General features: G+C 38.6%; 1 protein-coding gene across 5 annotated transcripts in view; it reads right to left on the reverse strand.

Annotated features, from left to right (window-relative positions):
* MYLK (myosin light chain kinase) overlaps window positions 1-19,619 on the reverse strand; it is a 410,235-nt gene that overhangs the window by 84,353 nt on the left and 306,263 nt on the right. For all 5 annotated transcript variants that reach the window (XM_074214675.1, XM_074214673.1, XM_074214672.1 and 2 more), the window contains one exon: window positions 19,010-19,078. In XM_074214675.1, the coding sequence (XP_074070776.1) occupies window positions 19,010-19,078 (69 nt within the window). The remainder of the gene's footprint in view (window positions 1-19,009; window positions 19,079-19,619) is intronic.

Raw genomic sequence — 19,619 nt, forward strand, 5'->3', positions numbered from 1 at the left:
TAAGTGATTTGAATAGCTAGGTTCTGAGGCAAACTGAGACCTGGGAAAAACCTTAACTTAAAAAAGTCCAGGTCTCTCAGTGTATTCACAGTCATCTCCAGTTGTCCTGACCTATATCTTGGACTGGACTTTGATGTCTCTGCAAGAAAAAGTGAGGCTGATGACTTTGCACAGCCGTGCTTCCCTTAAATCTTGCCTCACTTGCATGTCTCTGATATCATAGTCCTCATCAAGAATGAAGGACGAACAAAGAGTGTCTGAGGCAAGATTTTTTTAAAAATTTACTTATTTTTTTTTTGAGGCAAGATTTTAATTAAGGTCTTCCAGATTCTAAGTCCACAACTCTAACCATGAGACCACCAAGTTGGCTTTAGGCAAAGAGAGAAGAGAGAGGTCAATGGGGATTTAGAAGAGGTAAAACTTGGGATGGATCTTGAAGCTTGGGTGGGTCTTGGATTGGTACAGAAATATGAATGGTGCTACAGCATGAACAAAGACCTGGATAGGAATCTTGGGAAGATATTGAGGTAACAAGGTTTTGGATTAAAGAATTGCAGATGGTGAATTTATATAGATAGGAGAAAGTAGCAAGACTATGGAAAAGCTTAAATGCATGGGCTCACAATAATAATGATAACATACTCTCATGTAGTGTTTTTAATCATAAGAACAGTCAGGAGTTATTAGATATAACTGAGTAGTGAGTGATAAGATAAAAGTGATGTGTGTAAGGAAGCTTAGTAGGCAGTAGTTTGTGGGAGGGAGGGGGGGGAGAAAATGGAGTCAAAGAGGTTAAGTATGAGATGAATGGAGTAATTCTGATGTGATATGATGAAAGGTAAGGCTAGAAAACCACAGAATGGAAAGGAAGGCATAAAGAAAGAATTTCTAGGAGAGGGTCATAGATTGAATATGTAGGATGAAGTCCAAGATAATAGGTTTCTCTTTTTGTGTGCCTGGAAGAATGATATTCCATTGAACAAATTTTGGGAAGGAAGGTTGGTTAGAGGGGAAATGATGATGTGCTCTAGTTTTGAATGTGTCAAGCTTAAAGTATGTGAGATATTTTGTCAGAAAAATCTAGCAAGAATTTGGATTTGGAAATATAGGGACAAGAATGCCATGAAGAGTTTGGCTGGTGATGTGGACTTCATAAACTATTGTTTGGATCTGTAGAGAGAGAAAGAGAGACAGACAGACAGACACAGACAGAGACAAAGAGACACAGAGAGTCAGAGAGACAGAAGGACAGAGAGAAAGAGACAGAGATAGAGATAAAGAGACAGAGAGACAGAGACAGTGTGAGGAAAAATTGAAAGAAAGGATAAGTTGATGGAACTCATACTAGAACTTGGATGTCTTACTAAATTAGGTGGTGAAGTCACCTGAGACAGTATGTGTCTTCAAAGCAAGAAACATCTCCTAAATGTATAATGTGCATGGTGTGATGCTAGATGCTAGGGAGCACTGCTGTGGGGAGGAAGAGATCAAAGGAGTCATCAAAAGTTGACAAAGTCTGGAGCATCAGCAAAGGAGTCCTAATGAAGCTGAGCAGCATGGATTCAAAGAGACAGCTAGGTGGTACAGTGGGATAATCTGGCACACCTCAGTTCAAATCCAGCCTCAGACACTTCCTAACCGTGTGACCTCTGTTTCCTGTAAAATAAGCTGGAGAAGGAATGGAAAACACTCCTGTATCTGTGCCAGGAAAACCCCAACTAGAGTCACAAAACATCAGACAGCACTGAAAGGACTCAATGACAGCAAGGGTTCAAATGGTCCATGTGCCCTTACTTTAAGACTCCTTCCACTTTCCTCTAGGTATAACCACAGGTAAACAAGGTCTGCTGATCTCTCCTGAACTAATGTGGATGCTTCTATGTTTTGTTGTAAAATAGTTTACATTTTTTTGTTGTTTTACTAAGTTTCTGTATTTTCACAGATTTTGTTTTTTCTTCTAAACAGCTTAAATTTGATATTTTTTTGAAAAAACACAGATCTATGATTTCATCAATAAGAGTAGCTCCCTAGGAGGTGATCCCTGCAGCAATACAGATGGGCACCTACTCTGCAATTTCTATTCTGAGTGATTTGCTTGGTGTGTTGAGACTGGTCCAGGGTTCCCCAGGCAGGATGTGTTGGATGTATGGCAAATTGTAAGCACCTAATCAATGCTTGCTGATGACTGACTAACTCTCAAGGTTAACACCTCTCAGATTCATGAGGCTCAGTTTATTCCTATTCTTTGTGACTTCAAGGACTTTTATTCCAGCCTCTCTTAATAAATTATTCAATATTTCATAGCATTTCCTGCCAGTCCTTTGTGTTTGGCTTAGCTCTCCCTTTATGTGTTCTGAGCTCATTCCACTGATGTGGAGATCCTGGCAGTCTAGTGCTGCCCAGTCTCCAAGGGTCCATGACTGTGGGGCATATAACCTTGCTTCTTCCCTACTTTTCTTATCCCTTTCTGCCATTATTAACATATTGACTTCTGCCAGTGACTCCTTTCCAATCACCCCAAGCTCACTGAAATGGCCACAGGGTAGCCTTGAAACAATCCCAGAGAGAAAAAGCAAATGACAGTGGCAGTTAGGTGGCACAGTGGATAAAGCACTGGTCCTGGAGTCAGGAGGACTTGAGTTCAAATCTGGCCTCAGACACTTAATAATTAACAAGCTGTGTGACCTCGGGCAAGTCACTTAACCCCATTGCCTTGCAAAAACCAAAAGAAAAAAAGAAAATAAAAGAAAAAGCAAATGCCCATCTAGAAACAGCATGTCATAAGAATCAACCATAGGCCATGAGATCTAGACTGAGAAGTGATGGCAAAGGGCTCATATCCAGGTTCTAAGATGTACAATTATAGATTAAGAGTTGGAAGGGATCTTGTAGGTTAGCAAGTCCAGCCTCCTAATTTTACAGATGAGGAAACTGAGGCAAACAAAGATTTGCCCAGGGATGTGAGTTTTGAACTAGTATATATTGAAACTAGGTCTTCATGACTCCAAGGTCTGGTGTTCTTTCCACAATTCCATATGGTCTCACAAACTGGTTGTGACTCAACTATGATCTATCAAAGAAGACTATCAGCAGAGGACAGTTGCTAACCTGTGTGAAAAATTTCTCTTTTTTCTCAATACTGATAAAATCACAACTTTGATAGAAAAACAAAAATGAAACAAAAAACAAAAATAACCCCCCCCATGCTTTGTCTTATAAGTAGGGTCTCAAGGTCACTATATGACATGTTTTCCTTAATGCCAGTCATTCTGCATCTTGACAGCAGAATCAGTGAATGTCTAGCTCCACTGATTGGTTCTCACTAATAAGTAATATATTACTTGTAAATCAGCCTTTCTCTTTCCTCTCTAATAGGTGGTCCCCAAAGGGTGAGAATTATCTTCTTTAGTCCCATTCAAAGTAACCTCAGACAACATAAAGTACCTGGGAGTATATTTGCCAAGACAGACTCAGAAACTTTTTGAAAACAATTATAAAACACTTCTCACACAAATTAAATCAGATTTAAAATAACTGGGCAAATATCAACTGCTCATGGATATGTACAGCTAATATAATAAAAATGACAATTCTACCAAAACTAAGCTACCTGTTTAGTGCCCTACCAATAAAAATTCCAAAAAATTACTTTACTGAGTTAGAAAAAATTGTAAGTAAATTCATATGGAGAAATAAAAAGTCAAGAATTTCCAGGAGCTTAATGAAAAAAAGTGCAAAAGAAGGTGGCTTAGCCCTACCTGATATAAAATTATATTATAAAGCATCAGTCATCAAAACTGTTTGATATTGGCTAAGAAATAGAGTGGTGGACCAGTGGAATAGACTAGGTGCAAAAGCAGGAGATGATTATAGTAATCTGCTGTTTGATAAACCCAAAGAGTCCAGTTATTGGGATAAAAACTCCTTCTTTGATAAAAACTTCTAGGACAATTGGAAGTTAGTATGGAAGAAACTTAGATTAGACCAACACCTAACACCCTTTACCAAGATAAGATTCAAATGGTTATAGGACTTAGACATAAGAAACAATACTATAAGCAAATTAGAAGATCAAGGACTAGTTTACCTGTCAGATCTATGGGAAAGGGGAGCAGTTTATGACTAAGGAAGAGTTGGAAAATATCACCAAAAACCAACTAGATGATTTCGATTACATTAAATTAAAAAGCTTTTGCACAGATAAAACCGCTGTAACCAAGATCAAAAGAAATGTAGTAAATTGGGGAAACAATCTTTACAATTAATGATTCTGACAAAGGACTCATTTCTAAAATATATAGAGAACTGAGTCATATTTTTGAAATAAAAAGCCATTCCCCAATTGACAAATGGTCAAAGGATATGCAAAGGCAATTTATAGATGAGGAGATCAAAGCAATCCATAGCCATATGAAAAATTGCTCGAAATCATTAATTATTAAAGAAATGCAAATTAAAGCTTCTCTGAGGTACCACCTCACACCTCTCAGGCTGGCCAATATGACCAGAAAGGATAATGATCATTGTTGGAAGGGTTGTGGGAAATCTGGTGGAACTGTGAACTCATCCAACCTTTCTGGAGGCTATTTGGAACTACACCCAAAGGGCAACAAAAATGTGCATACCCTTTGACCCAGCAATACCACTACTGGGTCTATACCCTGAAGAGATGATGAAAAAGGGTAAAAACATCACTTGTACAAAAATATTTATAGCAGCCCTGTTTGTGGTGGCAAAGAATTGGAAATCAAGTAAATGTCCTTCAATTGGGGAATGGCTTAGCAAACTGTGGTATATGTATGTCATGGAACACTATTGTTCTATTAGAAACCAGGAGGGACGGGAATTCAGGGAAGCCTGGAGGGATTTGCATGAACTGATGCTGAGTGAGATGAGCAGAACCAGGAAAAACACTGTATACCCTAATAGCAACATGGGAGTGACAATCAACCTTGATGGACTTGCTCATTCCATCAGTGCAACAATTGGGAACAATTTTGGGCTGTCTGCAAAGGAGAGTGCCATCTGTATCCAGATAAGGAGCTGTGGAGTTTGAACAAAGTTCAAGGACTATTTCATTTCATTTAGAAAAAAACAGATATCTTATTGTTTGATCTTATCTCTTAGACTTTAGACTTTATGTTTCTTCCTTAAGGATATGATTTCTCTCTCATCACACTCAATTTGGATAAATGTACAACATAGAAACAAAGTAAAGACTGACAGATTGCTTTCCATGGGGGTGGGGTGGGGGGAGGGAAGTAAGATTGGGGGGAAAATTGTAAAACTCAAATAATATCTTTAATAAAAATATTTTAAAAAAAGAATTATCTTCTTCACCTTCAGATTGTCATAATAACCAGCATTTATATAGTGCTTTAAAGTTTACAAATCGCTTTTACAAACATTGTCTGCTTTTTATCCTTATAAGAAACCTGGAGAAGTCGAGTTATTATCCCCATTTGTTTACAGATGAATAAAAATTTTTTTAACTTAATTTTTTAAAAACTAAGATAAACAAAATGACTTGCTCAGGGGTCACATAGTATAAAGTCTGTCATCACATTGGAACTCTGCTTTTCTGAGTCCAAGAACAAGATTCTTTATACTGAACTACCTGTTGTGATGATAATAACAATTAACAACAGTTATAGGACTTTAAAGTTTGCAAAATGCTTTACATATATCATCTGATCCTTACAACAACCTTGGAGATAGTTTATTATCCTCACACTCCATGGCTACCTACTTTACAAGGTTATTTTTGGGGAATCATTATGTATATTAGTAATAACAATTAAGCTAGCATTTATACATTACTTTAAAGTTTGGGAGAAGCTTCATATATGTAATTTCATGTGATCCTCACAAATATCTTGTGAGCTATGAGATAGATTAACATCCCCTTTTTATAACTGAGGAAACTTGGGGTAGGTGGATGGAGCATCAGGCCTAGAGTCTAGAGGGACCGAAGGGACCTGAATTCAAATCCAATCTTAGACACTTGGTATTTAGTAGCTATGTTACCTTTGGCAAGTCATTTAATCCCATTGCACCACAACCCCCCCCCCCCAAAAAAAAAAGAAAGAAGGAAAGAAAAGACAAGTAGACTAAAAGAAGAGATTGATTGTCACCCAGTTAGTAAAATGTCCAAAGCAGAATTTGAACTCAGGTCTTCTTACCACTGTGCCCTGCATTAAGTGTTTTTATAAATTAAAGTTATGATTATCCATCTCCTAACAGAAACACAAAGATTAGAGTCAAGAAATTGAATTCAAATATGTGCTCATCCAACTTTGTGACTTTGGGCAAGACATTTAATCTTTGTAGGTCTCAGTTTCTCATTTGTAAAATGTTATACTAGAAGGCTTCTGGGGTTCTGCCTTGGTCTAAGTCTGTGATCCCATATCTTGTCTGCCCTGTTGAAATATAAACTCCTTGGGAGGACTGACTTTATCTTATTCATTTTTCTATCCCTTGGAATTTAGCATAGTTCCCAGCCCATAATAAGTATTTACTAAATATTGGGTGAATTAAATAGAATTGGAAAATGAAGCCTAGGGAAATGAAGACCAAGTTCAAAGAGAATCACATACACTAGAGGAGGGAGGGCTTTTGGAGGTCATCTCTCTTCCAACCTCTTCATCAAATAAAAATGAGTCTGTATCAGATCTGGAGGAGTTCCCAGCTTCTAATTCCCTGAATCTTCTTTCTACTCCTTCTTTACCTCTCTGGGACTCTGTCCTTAAGCTCATGTCTAGCAAACATTTGTCTTAGCTTGGGAGGGTATGCTTTGTTTGGGAGCTGGCGCAACATGAAGGAGCAAGAGCAGATCAGTCTTCCTCCCTCAGTCATATTCCAGCACTCATAAATCGGCAGATTTATCTCAGAGAGTGATAAGATCGGGGTAAACAATAGGGAGGGGGTATTTACAAGTGTGCTGAGCTGGAAGGCCCCCATATGGAATCTGGGAAAACAGACAGAAGGCAGACTTTGAGAAGTTAGCATTAGTGCTGTGAGTATAAGGAACTTGAAATGCTTCTGCCTGTCCAGGGGACATTTCCCTTTTTAGGTATTTAGTTAAAAATAGACAGTAATCTTCCCCAACCCTAAGAAAAGTAGCATCACTCTCTGCCAAAGACTTATGAAAGGAAAAAGCCTGGCCTAGGTAGGGTTTGGCAAATAAGGGCTTAATCTCCACCTTATGGAAGGAGTAGCAGAATGGTTTAGGGGCACCAGAGAATGTCAATCATAGGCAAGGTCCCAATAGATTGGGACCCTCTCTAATTTTGGTGTCTTTACTGCTCTAAAATTAGCAAACGTAGGCCAAGTTTTTGTTTCTCAATTGCAGAAAATGAAAAGAGTCCAAAGAAACAATTTTTTAAAAAGTATAATAAATTTACATAATTATCTATATAATACCTTGCCTTGGACAGTTACTAGGAGTTGAACCTTGGCCAAATCACTTATCTTGTGTCAGCCTCTGTTTCCTCACTGGTGAAAATAGGAATAATGAGAGTAGCTGCCTCATAGGGTTGCTCTGAATATTAAAAGAGCTAGCCTATAGAAATTACTTTGCAAAACCTCTGCTGTTGTTATGCAGCAAGTACTAGTTGGTATAAGGAGAAATATAAAAAATAAGGCCCAGTCTCTGCTTTCAGAGATTCAAATGGGGCAGGAAAAACATGTTTACAAAGGAGTGTAATAATAAGTATGTGCATGATGAAGGTATAAGTGTGTTCCTGAAAAGAGAGAAAAATCACTTGCACCTGGATGATCAGAAATGATTTCAAGAAGGTAAGCCTTGAAGTATGCATAGGTGGGAGATGTGAGAATCTATCCCAATTATTCTATCTGTCTGTCTGTCTGTCTGTCTATCTATCTCTCTGTTTATTAGCTCTATCTTTCTATCTATCTCTCTTGAGTTCATCTTTCCAATTCTGACTCCAGTTGAAATGGAGTTGAAATGGCAGGGACACAAACCCATATCTATATCTATTTATCTATCCATCTTTCTATCTTTCATATATATATGTATATATATATATATATATATATATATATATATATATATATAATTGCAAGAAAAAAGGCTCCCCAAGGCAGAAGCCTCAATAACTATTTGCTGAATTGGGGAGTTGCTATAAAATCCTTTTATTTTAAGAAAGGTTTTTTTTTAGGTTGTTTTTTTTTTTTTTTGCAAGGCAAATAGGGTTAAGTGGCTTGCCCAAGGCCACACAGCTAGGTAATTATTAAGTGTCTGAGGCTGGATTTGAACTTAGGTACTCCTGACTCCAGGGCCAGTGTCCTATCCACTACGCCACCTAGCTGCCCCTTAAGAAAGGTTTTTACATACCCTTGGTATCCTTCAAATGAACAAGAATTACTAGGAGAGTTATCTCATGTTGCTGAGATCCATATACTTGAAACAAATCACTTTGTGGACATCCTATCCTTACTCCAATGAAATCTCAGTGAAGATGTTGAGAGCTGTTCCCTGATTGAAAGTTTCATAGAATCCCCAAATACAAGAGTTGGAAGGGAAGTCAGAGCTTTTTTAGTTCCACCCTTCATCACAGGTGAAGAAAATGAATCTCAGAGAGGCTAAGTAATTTGACAGTGATTCCAAACTTAATCAACAACAGTGTCTATATTAGAATTTAGACATCCTGATTCCTAATCTCAGGCTCTTTCCACAGTCCAACATATCTCAGCCATATCGCTTAGCCATTTCTGCCATATCACAAGTTCTATATCCTCCCCTTTATCTCCACTTCACCATGACCATGAAGTCTGGAACACTGTCTTCTCTAGTTCTCTGTTTCCTCTTCATTGTTTGTTCATTCATCCACCCAACCAACCATCTAAACATTTATTAATCACCTATAATGTACAATATAGAGTATATGGTGTTAGGTGCTAGATAAAGATAAATAAGACATGATCCCTACTCTCACAGGATAATAAGCTAGTAAGAAGAAAAGATATACACAGAAATATGGACAATATATGGGAGAATGATCTAAATCTAAGTTACAAAATGTTTGAAGAATTCAATACATTTTGGATGATGGAGTTGTAATGGAGTTGTAATGCATTTGAATTGGCCTCAAAGGATGGTTGTTTCTATAGGTGGTCAAGTTGGGGATGGAAATTCCAATCATAAAGAATCTAAGACAGGAAGGTGTAGTCAGGAAATGCTTCAGTTCAGATTTGGGTGGAAACCCAGGAAGACCTGGACTCAAAAGTCAATTTGAGCACTTAATAGCTGTATGATCCTGGGTAAGTAACAACTTTTTTTTGGGGGGGGCAGTTTTTTCATCTGTAAAATGAGGAAGTTGAACTCAGTGACTTTCTCCAGTTCTAATCAATGACTCTATGAATCACAAAGAATAGTACATTTAAAAGAGCATATTAGGAGATTAGACTGGAAAATTATATTGGGATTTTGCCTGTGGAAAGGCTTGAATGCTAGGCTAATGAGTTTGGTCTTTAGACAATGACTTAAGGTACTGAAGATTTCATGTGTAACACCATCTTAGTTATGAAGATTATAAATTTGATTAGCTGAACTTGGAATTTCAATAAAAGGGAAAGGGACTAAATGTAGAAAGACCATTAGGAGTCTCTTTGAAGTCAATGAAATGACTCTGTAGAGAGGATAAAGACCTGAAGTGGATCAATGGGAGTAGAAATCAGTGTTTGCATTCAATATCCAATTTGGAGGTCAAATAAATAACAGGACTTGGTGATTAATAAGATGGAGTGTGATGGAGAAAAGAGATGTTTGTAATACCTTGACATTTTAAGTTTTAATGACTGGGACAATGATGGTAGGGCCTTATCCTCAAAAGAAACAAAGAAATCAGCAGTCTTTCTGTTTCCCAAAGGTTAGAGAAGTACATTCTGTTCTCTCTGGAAGGAAGCTCTGCTAGATTAGGAAGCATGGCTGAAATGCTCCCTTAAGTGCTGGTACTAAATTCTTGCCATAAACACCCACGACATGTCTCAAGATCCAGGGAAACATGCCAGCCCTCCAGCCCTCTCTCTAGCTTCCTAGCTCAGAAAACCCAGATCTCTCTTTGTCAAACTGGAGGCTAGTAGGAGGGAGCAGAGAAAGGGAGAAGATAATGACCAGAAAGGCCAGGCATCCATCTCTAGGTGCTATATCACCACCTAGCTACAGAAGTAGGAAAAGATGGGGAGCAGATTAGTAGGAGACGGTCTGATAAAAAGGTGAAGTCAAATCTTTTTTTAAAATTGAATTTTTACTTTTGACTTTGGGTCTCAGTTTCCTCATCTATAAAAATCCAGCCTGGGGGGTGGCTAGGTGGCTCAGTAGATAGAGCACTAGACCTGGAGTCAGGAGTACCTGAGTTCAAATCCAGCCTCAGACACTTAATAATTACCTAGCTGTGTGACCTTGGGCAAGGCACTTAACCCCATTTGCCTTGCAAAAACCTAAAAAATAAAAATAAAAAAAAATCTAGTCTATGAGGAGGCTGGCTAATGGTCACTCAGGGTCTTTCTAGCTTCAAATCATTACAGTATATACTGATGCAGTTAATCTATATAGGTAATCTTGGGAGGTACATTGGCTCTGTAATGAAAGAGACTAGATTCAGATTATGCACTTTGTCTTTGGTCAATTCAGGTAAATTTCTTGGGGCTTACCAACTTCTCATCTGAAAAGAAGAACTTAGATTGAATAGTTTCTAATATTCCTTCCATCTCTAAATTCATTATCCAAGGAGCAGATAAAAACCTCCAATTAGTAGTGAGTTAGATTTTTTTTAATAAGTCCATAGATAGCATCAATAACCTCATCTGAAAAATGTTCATTCTTTTGATCATTTATCCATCGTGAGGGGCAGCTATCCTCTTTATCTTGAATTTCAATCTACTCTTCCCTTATTTTCCAATGCTGGTCACACATAGGGCTCTTCTCACAGGGCCAAGTTTCATGCTAGAGAATCACTTCCTTGCTCTTCTCAGGACTAGTCTGGCTGCAGTGACAGGCCCCTCCCATCTGCATGCAAAGGAACAGACCTAACAGATAATGCACCTTCTGAATGAGACTTTTTCTAGTGCCCCAGATGACTTCCTTGCCAAGGTTGCTGTGAATCTGCTTTGTGGGTATTTTTGAACACAGGCATATTACCTTTCTGTAAGAATGGAAGCTCCAAGGAGGGCACAGACATTTTACTTTTATACCCCACTAATTAGCATAGGGCCTGAAGGTGCTTAATAAATTCTGACCACAAGAGAAGAGGCTAAATTGAATATTCAAACCTCACTGGCATTTCAAGATACACATCTGGACACTCTCTACCTGTTGTGAGTCAATGTGAATTAAAGAAATTTGAACTAGCTTTTATCATTAGGAAAGGTGATGGGGGATAGGTGTGATAAAAGAGAAGGCAGATTATGGGAGGAGGTAATCAGAAGCAAAACACTATTGAGAAGGGATTGGGTGAAAGGAGAGAGAGAATAAAATAAATGGGGGGTGAGGAAATAGGATGGAGGGAAATACAGTTAGCAATAGTAACTGTGGGGAAAAGATTAAAACAAGTTTCTTTGATAGAGGTCTCAATTCCCAAACATAGAGAACTGTGTCAAATTTATAAAAAAAATAAAATGAGACACAAGAGACAATTGAGAATAATTTTTGTCCTTCATTCCCAAAGAAAATCATGATATCAGGGAGATGATACCATGATCAACATATGAATTGGATTTGAGGGGTGCTATGCTAATCACTAGCCTCACTTTCTCCTCCAGAGTCATCTGGGTCCAGTGGCCAGATATGGATCAGGACAACTGCAGATAACCCTAGATGCAAGGTAATCAGGGTTAAGTAACTTGTCCAAGGTCACACAGCTAGTAAATGTCTGAGGCTGGATACCAACTCCTGTCCCCTTGACTCCAAGGTATGTATTCTAGCCCCTGAGCCATCTAGCTGTCCTACACAATTGATAAATGATCAAAAGAATGAACAGTTTTCAGATAAGGTTATCAGTGCTATCTATGGCCACATTAAAAAAAGAAATCTAACTCACTACTGATTTAGAACAATTCTGAAGTATTACTTTATATCTATTGGATTGGCTAACAGGACTGCAAAGGAAAATGACAAATGCTGGAGGGGATGTAAGGAAAATGAAACATTAATGTTGGAGGAGTTGTGGAATGATTCATCTGTCTGTAGAGCAATTTGGAACTATGCCCAAAGGATTATAATACCATGCAAACCCTTTGACCTAATAATGCCATTACTAGGCTATATTCCTGAAGAGATGAAAAACGGGTTGGAAAAGGATCTATATGTAAAAGTGTATTTACAGCAGGTTCTTTTTTTTTCCTGGTGGTAAGGAACTGAAAACTGAGGGGAATAGCTGACCAAGTTGTAGTATGTGATTGTGATGCAGTGGTATTCTGCTATGAGAAATGATGAGCAAGATGCTCTCAGTAAACCCTGGAAAGACTAACATGAGCAGATGCAATGTAAAGTGTACTGTATACAAAGAAGCGGCAATATTGTAGGATGCTTAGCTATGAATGACTTAGCTTTACTCAGCAGTGCTGTGACCCAAGACAACTGAAGGACAAGGATGCTATTCAATGTCAGAGAAAGAGTTAATGGTCTCTGAATATAGATGGAAGCAAACTTTTTATTTTAAACTAAGAAAAACCCCAGCAAAACTGGGTGAAGGACTTAGCTTTTCTCAGTATTCCTGTGTTCAAGGCCAATTCTAAAAGACCTGTGATGGAAAATGTCATCTACATCCAGAAGGGGAAAACTGGAGTAGACAAAAGCATACTATTTCATTTTTAAAAACTTATTTTGTTTTTTTTTCTTTCTCATTTTTTTTCCTCTTTAGTTCTGATTCTTCTTTCACAACCCAATATGGAAATATGTTAAAGATGATTGTACAGGTATAACCTTTATCTGGATATTCACTGTCTTGGGAAGAGAAGAGAGGGAAGGGAGGGAGGTAGAAAAATGTGGAAGTTTACAAAAAGATGAAATGTTGAAAACTATCTTTACATGTAATTGAAAAAAATAAAATGACACATACAAAAAAAAGAATCAGCCATCTGTTAAGCATAAAAATTTGTTCTAGAGTTCATAAAAAGGTTTTAGATTATTTACAGTTTTGAATTATGGGTCACTGCTCTGTTATAACAGGGCAACTAGATGGCGCAATGAATAGGCTAGGAATCAGGAAGACTTGAGTCCAAATCTGGTCTCAGATATTTCCTGTTGAAATATCCTGTTCACTTAACCCTTTTGCCTCATCTATAAAATGAGCTGGAGATGGAAATTGCAAACACTCCAATTTCTTTGCTAAGAAAATCCCATGGGACAGCTAGGTGGTGCAGTGGATAGAGCACAGGCTCTGGAGTCAGGAGGACCAGAGTTCAAATCTGACCTCAGAGATTTAATAATTACCTAGCTGTGTGACCTTGGGCAAGTCCCTTAACCCCAATGCCTTATGAAAGAAAGAAAGAAAGAAAGAAAGAAAGAAAGAAAGAAAGAAAGAAAGAAAGAAAGAAAATCCCAAATAGAGTCACGAAGAGCCAGTTGTGACTGATCAACAACTCAATAGCACAGGAAATTCAGTTGGCTGTACCCCGGTCTCCACTCTCATTATCATCTAGGGTCTTGGACCACTGGAAGAAAAATAATCTCTTCTCCATTCTTCTCTTTCTCTTTTCCTCTTCTTTTGTTGACACCTCCCTCTCCGTTCAGACTTTTCTGAATCTAGCCTTCGAGGCCTTTACTTCTCATTGGCTTTGTTTCATCTCTCTACCCACTCTTCTCCAACCAAGAGAGTCTTCTCAATGGTCCCTACACAAAACCCATTCATTCTAGTTTATGTTCTTTGTGTTCAAGTTATTATTTACATTCAAAATATTTATCTCCTCCACCAGTTATTATCCATCCTCTTCTTCTTCTAAACTCTGACAAAAAAGACAACCCCTCCAAAAATTTTCAGCCAAACTTTGATCATATTTTTGCTTTCTGTTCAACCGAACTCAGTTACTGAGGCATTCAGTGTGAATTGAATTACTTGAAATTCCACCTGGGCTATTTACTACCTGAATCTTGCCTGAGTCTTGTCTATAAAATGGCAGGATTGGTCCATATGATTTTGGAAACCCCTTCTGTCTCTAAATCTATGCTCCTCTGGTCTTATGAATAGGTAAAGTCTGTAAGGGTTGACATGCATTTTTGTGAGACCCGTGTCCTGCTCTTCCCATTAGATGGAAAACCCTTTAAGCAGGATTCTGACTCTCTTCCTTCATATTCTCTTTTTAGAAAGCAGATTCCTCAGAGCCCAGGGGGTGGATGAAGGGATGAGCTCTGCATATACTCAATGCTGACACTTCTCTCACACAGCCGTCAGTGGAGGGGGTGGTGGTGAGCAAAGAGCAACCCCAGTCTGACAAGAAAATCAAACAATGTTCTTTCAGTAGCTAGACAGAGGTGGGGGGGAGGGAAGAGACAGATTTCTGAGTTAGATATGACCTATGTTAGTCCTTCACAAGGGGTTTGAGAAACAGTGAAAATTTGCCAACAATTAAGATTGAATTAACAAATTCTATAACCAATGCAGTTTGTTGATGCAGAGGATAGACTACTGGGCTTGGAGTCAGAAAGATTCATCTTCATGAGTTCAAATCTCATCTCAGACATGTACTAGCTGTGTGACTCTGAACAAGTCACTTAACCTTGTTTGTCTTAGTTTCCTGTTTGTCTTAGTTTCCTTATCTATAAAATGAGCTGGAAAAGCAGAAAACCACTCTAGTATCTTTGCCAAGAAATCCCCAAATGGAGTCACAAAGAGTCAGACATGACTAGCAATTGAATGACCAAAGAATCTATCTGTCCTTTCTCTTCATTCTTTTTTTTTTTGCAAGGCAGTGGGGTTAAGTGGTTTGCCCAAGGCCACACAGCTAGGTCATTATTAAGTGTGTGAGGCCAGATTTGAACTCAGGTACTCCTGACTCCAGGGACGGTGCTCTATCCACTGCGCCACCTAGCCGCCCCTATCTGTCCTTTCTCAAAGATTAAAAAAAGAATGGGCCTTAAGGAAGCCATCTGATCCATCTCCTGCCTTTAGTCAGGGAATATCTCCTGTTTTGGACTATAAAGATGTCTCCCTTTCTCAAAGAAAGAGGTACACAACTTGCAAAGTCAACTTTTAGGCTCTCAAGTAAAAACTGGAATGAAACTCTAACTTCTATCTGATAGTAACTCCTATCCTGCCAATAGAATTCCACTAACTCCAGATCAACTATTCTGACTTAAGTATGAGTCTTGTTTGTAATGAATCTGCCCATGTCAGGCCTGGAGTCAGGAAGACCTGAGTTCATATCTGACCTCAGATACTTCAAAATGTGCTCCTTTAGGTGAGACAAAGAAACTTTCTACCATTTTGTCCACCAAATGATTGAATGAACACAAGATGGTTATTTAGTCTTGTGTTCAACTTCTACATGAGATTTAAAGCCAGGAGGGAGGTTAGAGATAATCTACTCCTGGTCCTTCTTTTTTCAGAGAAGAAAATATGTAGGAAGTGCTTAATTAATGTTAGCTGACTGGCTAATTGAATCTTTTTTTTGGGGGGGGGGGAGGGTTAAGTGATTTACCCAAGGTCACATAACTAGGTAATTATTGTCTAAGGCCAGCTTTGAATTCAGGACCTCCTGACTCCAGGATTGGTGCTCTATCCACACCACCTAGCTGCCCCTGGCTATTTGAATCTTAAAGAAGTAGAGTTGGAGTGCCCATGAACGACTCAGTAGTAGAGCCTGGATTCAAATCCAGGTTTTCTGAGTTTATATCTAGCGCTTATCCCATCATGCTACATAACCTCTCCATTCTCCAGATGACTCTAGTTTCAGAATCTTGTCGTTGCTAGGACTGACCTGAAGGACTTTGCTTTAGGCAGAATCAAACCTGTGCTAGCTCACAAAGATAATATTCCCTCTATGATTAAATGATCCCAAAGAAAGAGAATTCAAGCTTTTCCTTGGTTACTTATTCTGCTGTTCAGGTATTTTTCAGTTGTCCAACTCTTTGTGAGGCCAGATTTTAACTCTGGAGGAGTCTTCTTGATTTCCAGGTTAAGTGCTCTTTTCACTGCCCCATCCATTCTAGTATTTGCTAACAGAGAAGCCAATAGTTAAACTGAAAATGAAGAAACTAAGAAGTCTCTCTTGATCTCTCAACCCATAACTGGAACTCTCATCTCTGTCTCCTGACTTACCTTCAAGTAAGTCATCCTCCGGGTCTTTCCTGGGTTACCACTTTCTTTTAGAAGGTTTTCCTACTTTTTCTTAAACTTAATGTCCTCCCTCAATTCATCCTGTTTGTACAAGGTCATCTTCATATTGCCTCTCCCATTAGAATGAGATCCTTGAGAGTAAGAACTATTTTTTTTTTTTGCCTTTATTTCACCAGTACTTGGTACACCACAGACATTAATACATGCCAACTGACTAACTGACGTAAGACTTTTCTAGGATTCCTCCTGGCCTTGGACACTTCTTGACTGGATGACCCTGGTGAGTCACTTCATCCTGTTTGCCTCAGTTTCCCCATCTGTAAAATGTGCCAGAGCAGGAAATGGAAAGCCAGTCCAGAATCTTTGCTAAGAAAACTCTATCATGAAAAGTTCAACATGAATGAAATGAACTGAACAAATAACAAATTCTCTTGTTCCCTAATCCATATCAGCCCTTGTGGTGGTCATTTTTTAAAGCTTTCTTTGAGTTCACAAATAACACGTTCTATTATTAAAGTCAACTCAATTATCTGGAATTGAGTCATGTGCTTTTGTGGCTCATCCACAATAAAGGTTTAATCTCAGTATGGTGCCCCACCACCTCCTCCATATCCTCCTGCTTCCCAGGTGGTGTATACTCATTACAGTATCATCCTGAACAAAATATCATTAGGAAAATGAATCTGTTGCTGGGGAAAAAATATGCAAAACCTTGCTTATGAAAAGAAATGAGTTGCAGTGGGAGACAAGGAGTAGTTTTTTGCAGCCACCTTGCTGGTGCAAGCCCTCATCACCTGATGCCTGGATTAATTTCTCCTTGCTCTAGTCTGCCTTTGACTCAGTTGCCAAAGTGATCCTCCTAAAGTGAAAGTCTGATCATTTCTCCTCCCCTACTCAATAAACTCCAGTGGCTCTTTATTACTTCAAAGATCAAATATAAAATCCTCTAGCTTTAAAAACCCTTAACAACATGGTCTCTTTTTACCTTTCCAGTGTTCCCTGTTCACATACACTATCATGCAGAATTTTTTTGCTGTTTCTCCAATAAGACATTCTACTTCCCAACTCCCTGATTGTACCTGACTGTCCCCATACCTGGAATTCTTTCTTCCTTGCCTGGGCTGCCTGGCTTCCTTCAAAATTCTGATCAAATCCCATCTTCTTTAGCATCCCTTTTTTGATTCCTTCCCTCTTCCCCAGAGTTAGTAGAGATTTTTCTTGGAGATTACCTCCAATTTACATAGTATAACCCTCATAAGTTAGAGTTATTTGTTAGACTGGTGAGCTCCTTGAGGGCATTTTTCTTTCTTTTCATCCCTAGTACTTAATATTACTGATTCACAGTAAATACTTGCTGACTAAAAATCTGATGAATACGGAATCAATTGAATCTTCCCTTTCTGCATGAATAATCTAGTTCCTGTCCTTTATGTATTGATAGTTGGATATCCTGGCATTTGGGGACACACCTTTGCCATGTGTAAATGGAGACATCAAAGCATGCCTCTATTAAGACCAGGACTGAGAGTTAAGACCTAGTGGAGAGCAGTATCTTGTCTGATGCTCAGTCAGGAAAAGAGCCAAAGATCACAGAAAATGGAACCTAAAAACTGGAAGGCATCTCAGGCCTGAAGATTAGTCCTTTCTACTACACCCCTGATAAGGATCTTCCAGCATCTGCTTTAAAACTTCCCAGTAATGGGGACCTTAAAACCTTCTAAGGTAGTTTATTCATTCTATTCTCATACAGAGACAATTATTTGAAAGTTCTTAATTGTTATTTCAATCTGAAATATGTTTCCTTGTCATTTCTACTGAGTGGTCCAAGTTTTCTGTCTTATGGAGCTCTAAAGAATCTCAGAGTAGAAAGGGACTTCAGAAATCACCTTGTTTGACCCATTACCTTAAAAGGAAATACCCTCTACATGACAGCAAATAATCGTTCATTCAACCTTTCCTTGAAGACTTCTAGAAATAGGAAACTCATCAGCTACCAAGGCAGGCCATTCAATTTTTGCACTGTTCTAAGATTTAGAAAGCTTGTCCTCCTAGTATGGTAAAATCTGTCTCTGAAATTTCAATCACAGAATTTGGGCTGGAAGAGATTATAAAAACCATCTAGATCAAGCCCCTCATTTTACAGGTGAAGTGACTGGTCCAGAGCCAAACAGTTTGGCAGTATTCAGACTCGGGTCCTTCTATCCAGAGGCTGTGAGGTGGCACAGTGGAGTCATAAAAACCCGAGTTCAAATGTGACTGTGACTCTGGGTAAGTCACTTAATTTCCCTGTTTGCCTCAGTTTCCTCAACTATAAAATGGAGGTAGCAATAGCACCTTTCTCCCAGGGTAATTGTAAGGATCAAATGGCATATTATCTGCAAAATGCTTAGCACAGACTGCCTTAATGCTTTTAAAAATAGATTTTAATAAATGCTATGTGTCCTCTGGGACCAAACATAAGTAATCTCTTACAATTGATTAACCTTTCAAACATTTGATGACAAGTTACACATCTCTCCCAAGATTCTTTTCTCTATGTCAAGGATTCTTAGTGATACTTCTTACCATTCAATATAGGCATTTATCCCCATTAAATTCCATCTTGTAAGATTCTGCCCAGGTCTGGTGAATGAAACTTTACTCTTCTTTCCCCAGCCTGGGACTTCTTAGGCAACTCTACTTTGGCAGAGAGAAGAAACAGAAAGATCACTTACTTTCAGTTCCGAGGACAGGAGGAATTGAGCTCTTGGGCCGTCGAGATTTCATTTGACTTTGTGGAGCATCTGGAATGAGATGAATAACAATAATGAAGAGTAACCGTGGAATTGGATACCAAACATAAGGAGAACCCCCTTTAGAAATCAGACTGAGAGAGAATGTTAAATTCTTGAAAGTGGCATGTACTGAAAGGCACACTGGTGGGGGTGGTGAGCAGTCCTGTTGTAACTCTTTAGGAGTCCCACAGAGTGGGACTTTCTTCCCAAGCTAATATGATCTTCTCTGGGCTGAACACAAGCCATCCAACCTAGACCCCATCAGTTCTACCTTTTAGAAATTTTGGCTTTTCTTCCAGATACAAGTCGAATAGCACTTCTTCTGTGAAGCTCTTTAGAAAAAAAAATATATATATATAGTCCTCAAGGGCAGGAGTTGTTTTTTTTTTTTTCAGTTGTGTTTGTTGAACACAATAGTCCTCTGATTCCTAAGGAAGGAGTAGGGCACGGATCCTTGCCCTCTGAAGAGTGAAGGAATGGACACACACACAAATCAAGATGAAGATTTACTAAGTCCAGGTCATGGTCGACCTATATAAATAACAATGGG

This window comes from Macrotis lagotis, chromosome 1, assembly GCF_037893015.1.
Source record: "Macrotis lagotis isolate mMagLag1 chromosome 1, bilby.v1.9.chrom.fasta, whole genome shotgun sequence".
NCBI classification, from domain to species: domain Eukaryota; kingdom Metazoa; phylum Chordata; class Mammalia; order Peramelemorphia; family Peramelidae; genus Macrotis; species Macrotis lagotis.